The sequence below is a fragment of the Scomber scombrus genome, chromosome 6, assembly GCF_963691925.1.
Source record: "Scomber scombrus chromosome 6, fScoSco1.1, whole genome shotgun sequence".
NCBI classification, from domain to species: domain Eukaryota; kingdom Metazoa; phylum Chordata; class Actinopteri; order Scombriformes; family Scombridae; genus Scomber; species Scomber scombrus.
In genome coordinates, this window is record NC_084975.1 from 27,036,822 (window position 1) to 27,049,890 (window position 13,069).

At 38.0% G+C, this 13,069-nt stretch overlaps 1 protein-coding gene across 1 annotated transcript in view; it reads left to right on the forward strand.

Moving 5' to 3' along the window:
* LOC133982056 (polypeptide N-acetylgalactosaminyltransferase 18-like) overlaps positions 1 to 13,069 on the forward strand; it is a 162,644-nt gene that overhangs the window by 121,116 nt on the left and 28,459 nt on the right. The window contains exons 7-8 of the mRNA XM_062420957.1: positions 1,774 to 1,959; positions 3,301 to 3,438. Coding sequence (XP_062276941.1) covers positions 1,774 to 1,959; positions 3,301 to 3,438 — 324 coding nt within the window. The remainder of the gene's footprint in view (positions 1 to 1,773; positions 1,960 to 3,300; positions 3,439 to 13,069) is intronic.

Below are 13,069 nucleotides of genomic sequence, written 5' to 3' on the forward strand. Positions count from 1 at the left end.
ATAGAGAGAAAGCGGGCGTTTCCATTCAAGTCAGCATTCTCCAGCACTTGTTTGGTCGGTACACTCAGCTCCTTAGGGGCTTGAAATTTGCATTGGTTTACCTCTTGAAAGTCAGAAATTTGTGTTGCCATGGCAAAGGCATCTATTTACTAAACATAGTAGTGGCAACTGGAAAAGGCTACATTTTCCGGAAAGAGGTGAGGGTTGGCTTTTTGAAACAGTTGAAAGACTAGAAGAAGTTGAATTGGCAGTCAAAACACTTTTTGTGAAAGAAGTTGAAATAGCAATTAGGCTGAAAGGAAACTGGAAGTTTCATTGTAAGCACTGTGAATGAGTTGGGGTGAAAGATTTCATTTGAAGACTAAGTATCACCCCCTCCAGGAAATACACGGGACAACTGTTCTTCGGTTAAAAGATGGCTTTAATTTCCTTCTCGCTTCATCACCGTCATAAACCATCATAAGCCGCCATCAAACTGTTTAAATACACAATGTGCAATATAAAGACATGTTCTTATCACACACACACACACAGATAAACCCATATGCATTACACAACATAACACAGAAATAAATGTAGCTCGCCAGCTGCACACAACCAGAAGGGAATGAGTCCATCTGAAAGTAAATCTTGAGAAAAACTAAAATATAATTTTCCACAAAAATATCATGAAAACTGAAAAGGAATGTCTCTCCTCATAGTTTTAAACTTCTAAGCACAGATTCGCATAGCTCTCAGTGTCCAAAATCACTCCCTTATTCACTCATTCACTACTCTGTAGGCTATATAATAAACACTAAACAGTTCACTCAATAGTGAGCAGCAAATCAAGATTTCAGACACTAACTAATCATCATCATTTTGTGTCATCACCATCAGCTGTAGAGTCATGTAGCGGTAGTTTTCACATCTTTAAAATGTGGATTGTATTGTGGGATTGTTAGCAGAAAGTATTGTACATGCCATGGACGTTACTTATTTTCGTCCCATGGTGGAAAATTTGTGTTTGTATATAATGGAGTCTAAATCTTATGCTAAGCACCGAGACTCACAGACAAAATTCTGGAAATAACCGTGTGAAATCCCCAAACATGTGAAAGATAGGAGGGGACAATGCAAACTGAGCTCAGACAGGTATATAAGGAGGAGGTTTTGTTTTGTTATTCAGTGCCTGTTATCCATGGATGCAGTGCTCAGTTTGCTTGTATCAAACTTTTAGTAAATCTATTATCTCTTTGAACTCTCTCCGACTCAATGTCTTTTTGACTCTTGAAGTTCTTTTGTTTCAATTGAAAATACATGTTGAGAAGTTCCAACTGGCTGAGCTGAATGTTTGGTGGAGCGTATTTACCTGTAACATGCTCTTACACCTCTTATATAGTTCAGATAAAAGTAACATAGGCACAACTGAAAAATTAATGCCAGAGAGATGCACATTTGTGGTGAACCATATCCATATTTGATGGGCCTGTCATGATGTGAGCAAGGCCTGTGCAGACTGTGATATATTTGACAGTTTTCACTGTCAACAGACTGCAAAGTGGTAGAAATAACAAGCACCTGATTGGGCATGTTCAGTGTTTTCCTGTGATACCTTTCTATTCATGCTAATTCTATCAAGCGGGTTCAGTTGCAGCAGTGATTTAATCCTCTATTTAAAGTATTCAAGTTTGACTGGCATCTACCTGACAGGTTCTAATAATATCCATACCTGTATTTTTGAAGTCCCTGCAGTTACTTATGTGTGTGCGTTTTTGTGTTTGTGTAACCAAGGTATGGCAGTGTGGCGGCAGCGTGGAGGTCCTTCCCTGCTCCAGGATCGCTCACATCGAACGAGCCCACAAACCTTACACAGAGAACCTGACGGCCCACGTACGTCGTAACGCTCTGAGGGTGGCTGAGGTCTGGATGGACCAGTACAAGAGTCACGTCTACATGGCCTGGAATGTTCCACTGCAGGTAAACAGACACTACACACGAGTGTGTGCGTGTCGAGAGTTTGATAGTATGAGAGTTCTCCATGTGTGGGTGGGTGTATGTGTGTGCATAGTTATGCATATGCTTATTTGTGTGCAGAAGCTGTAGCACAAATCTCCTAGCAACCATGAGAAGTGCCAGCATGAAGGTCAATGGGAGAATTAGCTGTAAACATTGAAGGTTTAATTATACTCGAGCAAGATTGTAAGTGAGTTTATAAAGGAATATTTTAACATTTTGAGAAGCATGATTGGAGATTAGTACTGATCAGAGGTATGATTAGGCAAGATTAGTACCACTCTCATGTCTGACATTGGTATTAATCTTCTCATCTCTCTCATGGAAAAAAGGAAAATAAGGGTATGTTCACCCTCAAATATTTGAGATAGGAAGGCTACTATTTTCACAATATGTTTTTTTAATCAACTCTAATAATTTAGAATAGAAATATAAGTCACTTTTCTGTCGGCTTTTAGTCGTATTTAACTCTGACTGCTACACATAGACCACCCACCTCTGTTTAGGCTACTTGAATTCAATGTAGAAAGCTTACAGAGGTGCTCAGCTGTGGCTGTCGCAGTCATATAGAATCTTTGTTAACCGCAGTGTGAGGCAAGAATAACCAGTCTCATCTTAACTTAATAAAACTAACATGAATGAATCTGTAAATTACTGAGCGCTTCAGGATTTCTCTATGTAAAGTGACTTTAGCATCAGAAGTTTTAACTGTTACCTATACGTAATTAACAATAGTGAAAATTAACTTATTGTTAATTGTGCTGTCACCTCCTGCCTGATTTCATCTTAAAGTAGCTCAGGTCATTGATTTCACATTTATCTACAGCCTTTATGTATGCAGACAATTCAGTGCAAAATTTGTTATGTACTCAACTGCATTTTCTACTTAATAGAAATGTTGCCTTACAAGCATTACCACTTTCCCTTTCCTCTGCCCTCCAAACTCGTTATGAGATAAATACAATAAGCATCTACAGTTAGATAGTCTAGGCCCTCTGACTGAATCACAGCCGTGCTGATATTCAGTATAACAGCACTCCCTCTTGTGCGATACGGCTTAAATAATTTATCGTGATATATAAATATATATATAATTTATTATTTTCTATGAAATGTCAGACAAAAGTGAAAAATACAGCTCATTAATTCTCACAGCAGGGCTTTGCTGTTTTTTCCATTGTAAGCTCGAAGCTATTCCTTTCAGTCATATTTGATTTCATGCAACACTGGAAGATTAGGAGGATGAAGCTCATTGTAAAACCAGAATGTAAACTCTGATGTGTTTGTGTTTATTTCCTTCTCTAGAACTCAGGAATAAACATCGGAGACATTTCTGGGAGAAAGGCCCTTCGATCCAGACTCCAGTGCCGACCGTTCAGCTGGTTCCTCTCCAACATCTACCCCGAGCTCCGATCCTACGGCGACACGGTTGCTTACGGAGTGGTGAGATCAATTTCCTTCTAAGTTGACTCAAATCATGTATTGCTACTCTGAAATATGTGTTCTTAAATTAAAGTACGCTGCTTTTCGTGAGATATTAAAAAAAACCTGTAAAGTTTGGATCCCAGCTGACACTTTTTAGAAACACTACACTGTAAACTTCCACACTCAGTCCCCACTGGTGGCTACACGTACAGAAACTATTCAAAGCACAGCATAAAGTATTCAGGAGTGTTTGAATTCATTATGAAATAGGGACAAGACACTCCTTTTGCTTCATCAAAAATTAATGTGCCTTTGTTGTGGTGTGTGAACGTTTTTTTTCCGTGTGTCAAAAGGCAGCCATGTTTAAGACCCTTGATGGTTTGCTCCCATAATTAAGGTGTTTTTATTTAGATAAAGGAACAAACGTGTATATATTTTCTTTCTTTCTGGAATTTTATTGTGTGGCCATTTCCAGGGTTGTCCATGGTTACCATCCAAAATTGTCAAGCACTGAAATGGCATGATAATGAGTTAATGGAAATGACTCAACATTTCCATTAAAATGAACTCTTAAATATTTCAAGCAGTAGAAATTTAAAGCTTCCATTAACACTGAGGCTAATCTCTATATTTCAGGTTTCCTATGTTCCTCTTTTTTTTCCAGGGTTGTTTGTGATTTCCCTCCAAAATCTGAATCATAGTAACCAACCAAAAGTAATGTGTTCAGAGTTATGTTGAAAGCACCAAAATTAAACTGAAACATGATTAAACTGTTCCATTAAAGCTCTAAAAACAAAAACAAGTATTTCAAGGTGTAAAACTGCAACCTTTCCATTATATCTTTTGCGTATTATGGATATTAATCTAAAAAGCTTGTTAACAGGGCACCACCGGACGATGTCCGGAAATTACGGTATCAATCAGATACAATCAAATACCGTTATTCAATTTAATAGACTTGGATGAAGTCAATTAATTACTCAATCAATCAAATATCTAAAGTTATGAATTCTAGGCGTCAGGGAACCAAGAATGTATTCACACCAGAAATAAAATGCACACGCACACAGTTGTCAATAATACTCACAAGTTATTTATTAACTAAGCAAGAATAATAAGCAGTCAATGCAATAATAGGGATTATAGAGTGAAAATATTCATAAAGAAAGGATAATAACAAGATTACTAATGTCACAGCAGTGATAAATGAGATGGTCTAAATGTCTAAATGGTATTTAGATTACTATATTAACCTATTGGAAATAAAAATGGAAATGCGTAATTTGGATATTGAGTCAGCAATAAGCTCTTGTATCTATCATCAGCCTGATCACAATGAAAGATGGTTAGCCTACTTTTAGACGAAGACCAGTCAGCTGGAAGCGGGTCGGGATGGAGCGAAAGATGCGATTCTCGGCGAACTCCGCTGGACCCGGTCGGTTCTGATGCTGCAGGTTTCTGGGACGGCTAGTCTTTCAACCGCCGTCAAGGCGGCCTCTGGTACTCAGGATACAGGCTGTGATGTTGATGAGCGGGTGCTGGTTCAATTAGTTATTGTCTTAATAACTTCGGATCGGCTGGCCAGGCCAAGTCGAAGCTAATCAAACTGAACTTATTTGACAAAAAGAGTCAAAATGGCGCTCTTGAATTCAGCTTGAATTATCAAGAGAAAAAAGATCTTCTTTTGAAGGCGTGATGAATATTTGCATCACCGTAGTAAACTTATCAGGACTAGTAACTTGTAAAACTTGGTTAAAAAAAAAAAAAAAAATAGAAATCGAGTCGACTTAGAAAAATTAAACTGAGTATAAACGTAAGAAAAGCATAACATAACAAAACGAAAAGGATAAGAGGTAACAAGAGAACAAAATTAAGATGATAAGATAAAAGGATAAGAGAGTAAAATGAATAGAGAGTAAGAGGGCAGCAAGCTTGAAAACAGCCGCTTTTATTTCTGAGGGTGAAGACTAATTTTGGGGGTTCGTCTTTTGTATTCTCTCCCCACTAAAGTGAAAAGTTAGAGGGAGAGATGTGAATTAGTCCCTGTCATATTTTTAATTACAAAGTAAAACCTAATTCTTTAATTTCTCATCACTGCTGTCACATTTGTACACGTTAAAGAAAATACATCCTTCATTTTGGCACAGATATAACAGACATGATTTGACATCCTATCAGAAGTGTTCTTTACGTCATGATACTCGTAAAATCTATTTAAACACGGAGAATACTTTCAGTAATGGCTATTGAAAGTCTTCTGCTCTCAATAAACGATTATACCACTTTTACCTTAGCCTGTCTGATTCAGGTAACGATAGTACACTTTTCTGAATTCCTGTTTGACTTTTAACAGTAGTTGCACTTACAGAGAATTGGAGTTTCAAGCATCGTTCATTCAGTATGAGATCACAGTTAAAAACATAAAAGAATTACAATGGATTAAAACACATGATTACATTATCAAATGGCTTACTTATTATGAGGTATTTTGATTGTCCACTACATTGTGGCAGAGGGAAAGTTCATTCGGAGGTGAAAACAAAGGAATGTGTTTGTGCCAACAAATGTCCCTGTTTTTTTTCACATTTTGACAGAAAGGATTTCGCATGTCGATCTGATCCTTCTGGAGTTTCTCACATTAAGACCCTAAGATCTTAACTCCGGGCTGAAAGTTCATTTGAGGTGTAAAAAACCTTCTAATTCACACCTTTTTCCTGTGAAGTCTGGTTTATTCGGGAGAGATGAGAGGTCGCTTTATTTCCATCTGTGTGGGTCCCAATTTATGACTTGTCAGTCTCATCAGATAACGGGGCAGTTTGAGGAGACCCTTAGTTTCTCTTTTGAAGCAATAAACTAGCCAGATGTTCCGGCCACATTTCATATTTGTTTTCAGTTTGGAACTATATTTTCCTCTCTGTCTCTGTAGACTGCACCCTAATTCATCTTGGATGTGAGGCATTAAGTGGATTTTTTTTTTCTTTTAGGTTTTATATAAAGAGTTTCATAGTGTGGCTATTTCCAGAGCTGTCTGTGGTTTACTGGCACAAACTGAAACCAAGCACAAATCTTGAGTTTATAATCCTTTTTTATAAGAAGACAAACATGACAAACACCTCTTAGCAACTAAACATCTCCATTAAAACTTTACTTTTCCAGCTATTTCAAGCTTTCCCATCTTTACTTTTCCATTAACGCCGGAGCGTAATTGCACACACAACTTGTGATATACCGTATGGTTCCCTGTGTTAAGAGCTCACTTCAAATCACAGCAGAAGGGTACTGAAAAGACTGAACCTTTTTACAGCACTTCATTTCCACACGACTATTCTTCTCTTCAGCTAACGGCTGTCAGAGGATTTTGCATAATTGAAAAATGACAGTAATCTGTTGAAAGCTGAGCAGAATTATCCCACCACTCTGACTGCTCATGCTGATAGAGGTAGAAAAATGACTACTTCTAGGCTGTGTCCAAGTGTTAATAATATATTTCCATTTTTGATTATGATCTTTGATCTTTGATTGTGGTCTCTTCTTAACCTTTCAAACTCCCAGCTTGAGTGCAGGCGTTCTTTTAGCTTTATTGACTCTGCATGAGTCAAGTCTGTCACTGAAGAGAAGAAAAAGAGATTATAAATTGATGAGGGTAAAAAAAAAAAAAAGGTTGGTACGGTTCGACGCAGACATTAGCAGAAGCAATTGAGTCTCGAGCTCTGAAAACAGCCTCCGTACCACATCTTGTTTGTTGTTCGATAAACATTTCAATCACTGTGCGAGCTTGATGGAGTTATTTGTTGACACTACTGAGCATGTGTGGGGGCTCCGCTGCGAGAACGTGAGATGAAAGCGTTGCCACAGTGACATCTGAGAGATGTAGATATGAAGGGTACATATTTGACAAAAAACAAAGACTCACAGGAGATAGCGGTTTGGAGTGAGCGCAACAAGTGTTGTGGTATGATACCATCTGTGGAAGCTGTTTATCCACTCATCTCTTTTTTAACATGAAACGAAAGCTGGAGAAATGTAGCGCTCATGCAAGCTAGACATGGAACAAAGGGGAAATATTACATCAAGATCTGGCGAGCAGTTTCTGATGAAACACAATCACTCACTGTCACAGGCTTAAACTGTTTCACCATCTTTCACCAAGACTCACTGAAATCATAACAAATCCACCCAGACACCAAAGAGAAAGGTTTTTAATTATTTAGATGTTTGTCATTTTCCTGTGTTATAACTTTATAACTTCTATAACAGTTCAATTATACTCTCTATATTTTTTTTCCTAATATAAATGTTTAAATGCTGTCGAAAACGTATCCACACAGTCAGGAATAGATTTCTGATGCAGAAATAATAATCCATTCATCGCTATAATGATAGAATTACTGAAAAATACCAGAATCGCCATATTAAACATCCGCCATGTATAATTTTTTAGTTGTAAAAAGTACATTTTCCTAAAAATAAAAACCCCACATTTGAAGAAAAAATAGCAAGGACCTGAACATAGGGCATTTTCAAGCCTTTAGTCCATTGGTTGTGGTCAGAATCTGTGGTTGAATTGTGTGTGTGTTCCCCTTGGTTCAAGCAACTTAATCAGGAGGTCGGTGGTTTGATCCCTGACACCTCTTGGCCACATGTCAGAGAGTCCTTGGGAAAGATACCTGACCCAAAATTGCTCCAGATGGTTGTGCCAGCACCTTAGTTAATCGGTGTGTGAGTATGAACGCGACAAGCAGCACAAGCATTGTTAAGCCCTATCAAGTGAGCCAAAATGTATCATGTCATCACACTACACTCATTGGTTAGTTGTTTCTGGGGCGGGTGTAAGATCGTGAACACAGGAAGACAGTCCAGAAGAGGGGTCTTCTGGCCAAATGTAACTCACTTTGTTAGTCCACATCAGATCTTAATTCACTCTCATGAGGAGATAGAGAAATCCACTCGCAATAAGACTTGCATTCATGTTACAACTTTGTATATCAGTAGTACAAAACTTAACGTAGTTAGATAAGCAAATACAGGAATTCACCAAATATACTATAACTCAATTCACTTCTACTTATCAAACTTCTACAGTAGTACAAATAGGGTCTTTACTCATAAATCGATGCATTGGAAAGTTTGTAAGTACACCAGGAGTTTATTAAAATAAACACTTACGTGATGGCTTTTACTCTGCTGCTACTGCTAAAGCTGTAAACATCGCGACCACACGGGATTTCAGTGATCGCGCGAAGCAGTAGCTACTGTAGAAGTTTGATAACAATCCAGGCATTATTAATGGAGTAATTTACGAGATACACTGGTGGGTCCATTAGCACCTGTACTAAGCCATTCAGCTGATGGCTCTAACGCCACTATTTTGCGACCAAATGAAAAAAAAGGGCTGAGCCAGTGATTAGATAGACCTCATGGTGCATATGATGCTAAGTCGAAATTACGCCGAACCATTGCTTTAATGTAGCTTTACGCTCCCCCTACTGGAGCCCTCTGGTTACTACAACAACTCTTAGAATTGATAGAGTTATGGTGTGTTATGGTGATATTATGAACATAAAACATGAGAAAATATAAAACACTCATGGGTAGAATAATGTACCAATGCATATTATTCCATCTGTCACACAATCAACTTGCTGTTTTGCCTTTGAGCAATGCATTGAATCCCTACCAGAACCAGGGCTGCTGCAATATAGCTGAGCCTGACCTCTGACCTCTCTGCAAAATGGGGCAGAAGGAAAGAGAAATACCCTCTGGGGATCAGTAAAATACCAGATGATTGAACCGGTGTAATAGGTGTGACAGCAACGTGAGATATTGTGAAATAGAAAGCTAAGCTCAAGCCGTGCTGAAACCCCCGCAGGACTGTATGTGATGTGACTGCAGAGAAGCCCTGGGAGGTGGTGGGATGCAGCAAGTACTGAGGTAGAAATGTAGTCAGTGATTTATCTACGCAGCAAGTGGGATGAGTTGGCATTTCGATGAGACCAACTATCCAGATGGATAAAAAAGCTGTATGTAGAATAGATTAGTAGAAAATGAAGGTCTCCTCCTCCTCATTCATGGTAAACTACAAATAATGCACCTTTAGAAATCAGTTTAGTATGACATTGGACCCAAAGGAGATGCAGCCAGTAACCCCTTTCATTCATCTTTAAAAATTATTAAGAATGGTTAAGGTTGAGTGGATAAAAAGACATTTGTGTTCAAATCATCACTTTTTAAAGGTCACTGAAATGACAGACTTAGGATGTCTGCATCTGAATGTGTACAAAGTAAAAGCATAAAACGTGAGACTCAGAAAGCTGAATTTTTACCACAACGCAGTGCGAACATTTTAAGGCAACTATAATATTAAAGCTCTCTGAATGTATCTGTGCATTAAAGTAACTGTTGTCACTGAATAGCACCGATCTCCATTTTATTATTGCAATACCATAGCTGCAATTAAAGCTGCATATTCTAAGATTTTGGAGGCCAACTCTGTTTCAAACCTGAGCTGACTGGATCTGATCATTAAGATTAGGTCTTAATTACCCGAAAGTAATGTGTGTTTCTGTTTCGAAGATAAGTGCTGTGATTTCCCAAAATGGTACCATTTCTATAATTCTAAGTGTAGTTTGAAAAAAAAACCCAAACAAACAAACAAACAAAACAAATAGGACATTATAATATTTTACTCTCAAAGTTCTCCCCAATCAACTCAAGCATCAACTCATGACCCCTGTACCCCTAATAGAAACTTGAACAGTATGCTACAATGTTCCTAAATAAGAACCTTATTCTGCCTTCTCCGTCTGTGTTCTTCAAATCTATAATTATTTGTGGTGGAAATTTTTTTATGAGGTTGTGTTTTTTTACTTCATAATACAATTTTAGAAGTTGTCTGTTTTGTTTTAAATATCAGGCATTTAAATGTGAACACTCTGCGACTCTGTAAAGACTCAGGCTTTGAAATTAAAAGAAAGGTTCACAATTTTTCAAGTGTGTCAAAAAAATGTTCAAGTATGTTAGGTACCCATATGTAATCATTCCTCCTGTTCATACTAGCTACTAAGATCCCTTTCAAATGCGTTTTCAATGAAAGTGATGTTGGCCAAAGGCATAAATGCATTTAAAACTTAATCTGTAGCTTATATGAGGCTTCAGCAGTTAGTCATAATCAAGTGGATGTCTGCCACATTTACAGTCTTTTTAGTATCAAATTCCCTCTTTGTGTTTCCCTGTTGCGCTGTGGTGGAAGTATAGTAACAAAAAGAGGAACTTTGGCACAAAACTCTAACATTGAAATATATCTACTGGAGCTTCATATTAGCTTCAGATACATTATGCAGATGCATTGGGAAGGGATCTTCTATTCCTACATATTATCAGTTATGATCAAATTGTACTAACCATGTAACTTCCTGAGATATGAGAACTAGACAGTATAAAAGGTAAGACAGAGGCACCAAAACAAGCAGAAATACACTAACGTTTTCAAAGAACAAGGACAAACTGAAGTATATTGATCACACGTGCTAATTTACATATATTGTATAATTAGTCTCCAACGTGAAATATAGCCAAATTAAAAGTGTAACACGCAATCCAAAAAGTACAGATGATTTTCCTTTGTGAAATATTACTTTGCAGCTGCCAAAAAAAAAGGCGAAGGTTAGTACAAAGTGTTTGTATTACTTTCTCCTGGCAAGCAATAATTAGCCTGCAGTGGCTCCATTTGTCTTCAATTCAGCCACACAACCAGAGCTCTGTAGTGCACCACTCCATCATAATGGTCTAATTAATAATGCAGAGACAGAGAGAGAAAGACATAGGCTAGAGGGGAGAGAGAGAGATGCAAATAGCGAGAGAAAGACATCTGTATATCGTAGACTGATAATGTGCTTCACACATCACATAGAGTAAAACCACATGTATTTGTAATTGGCTGAAAGAAATACTTCCACATTTTGAACAAGGCTTTTTTTCCCCCAGAGTGTGACAATAATATCAATATCAATCTCATGTCTGTGTGTTAAGTAGCCTACACGGCTGGAGTCAGAATGTGTGTAAGCTAGCTAAACTAGCTAAACAGAGGGCGCAGAGGAACAGCTAGTTTGGCTCTGTCCAAACTGCCAAAGTAAAAAAATAAACTTAAAAACACCTCTTAAGCTGACCAACTTCCCCAAACTCTCCATGCTGTTTCTAAATTTCTGTTTATGTATCAGTAAAACAAAAGAAATACAACAGTGAATTAGTTAGCTTGTGTTGATAGTGTGTGTAGCAGCTACTGTAGCAAAGCTCTAGTCTTTAGACTCTAGTCTTAAAGGACGGGTTCACAATTTTTCTGTCCTACAAAGTGTTCAGTCTAGCTTAGCATTAAAGGATAGCTTCACCATTTTTCAAGTGTGTCTTAAAACAACAGTCAGGAACCCAAATGAACATTGAAATAGGTTTTTCTTTCTGTAATCTTATTTAAAAGTTTATCCCGCGGTAATGTGAAGTTTCAGCTTTCCAAGTTAGTCAAATCAAGTAGATATCTTTCAACGTTACAGTCTTTTTAGTGCCAAAGTTCCTCTTTTTTTTACTTTATTTACACCACAGCTCGACAGGCAAACACTGTCCAAGGAAAAACAAAGAGGGAATTCGATGCTAAAAAACTGTAAATGTGGCAAAAGTCCACTTGATATGGCCAATTGAAGCCCTTTTAAACAGATCTCACAATATTGCCTTAAAGAATAGCCCTTGTTATGCCAGCTTTGCTTTTTCACAGTAAATCAAACAAAACTGACATAATGCTTCCTCCATGTGTGATTTTAGATAGTAGGCTATGCTCACGTTCTGGAATCAGAGGCGTGACATGTAACAGTGTTGGCGTCTAGTGTTGACTGTCCCACCATATCAGTTCTACCATTCATACATCGATTCAGCAATGTGACTACCTCTGCTACAAGTTTAATGGCAGGACAACAATGCCTCCCTATTCATACATTACAGAACAGGGCAACATTCCCACCTTGAACAGGTTATAGAAAAAGGGCCTCAGACTGCTGAAGCCTCATATAAGCTTCAGGTAAACTTTTAAATGCATTTTTAGCACTAAAGGACTCTGTTGACACTGTATGGATTTTGGCCCCCATCACTTTTAATAGGAGTGATTGCAGTGAGGAAAACCACTTTCACTGACTGTTGTTTTAAGACATGCTTGGTAAATTGTGAAACTATCCTTTAATACTAATCTAGACTGAAAACTTCCTGACACCAGCTCCCAAATGAATGCAAAGACATGTGATTGATACCAGACTTTTTGATCTTGTTCTCAGAAGGCAAGCTAATATACATTTTCTTTCCCAAGTTTTTGTGATCAAATCAAAGGGTGCTGAGCAACATTAAAACATACCAGGTGCTCACAGTTATAAAATAGTAAATGCCAGGTGAATGCAACGTGCACTAGAAGTTACACCGGTCGACTATAGACTAGGGGAAGCCCCTGGGCTTACTTTAGGCACACTCCCACAAAGCTAGGGATGTAGTTGAAATGCCAGAAAGAGGAATCAACCAGAGTGGAATGTGACATTCCACTCTGGTTGATTCCTCTTTCTACCCATGCCTTGAGCAAGATTCAGTGTGGGTCAAAAGCAGATCAGCATTTTCCTTTTGA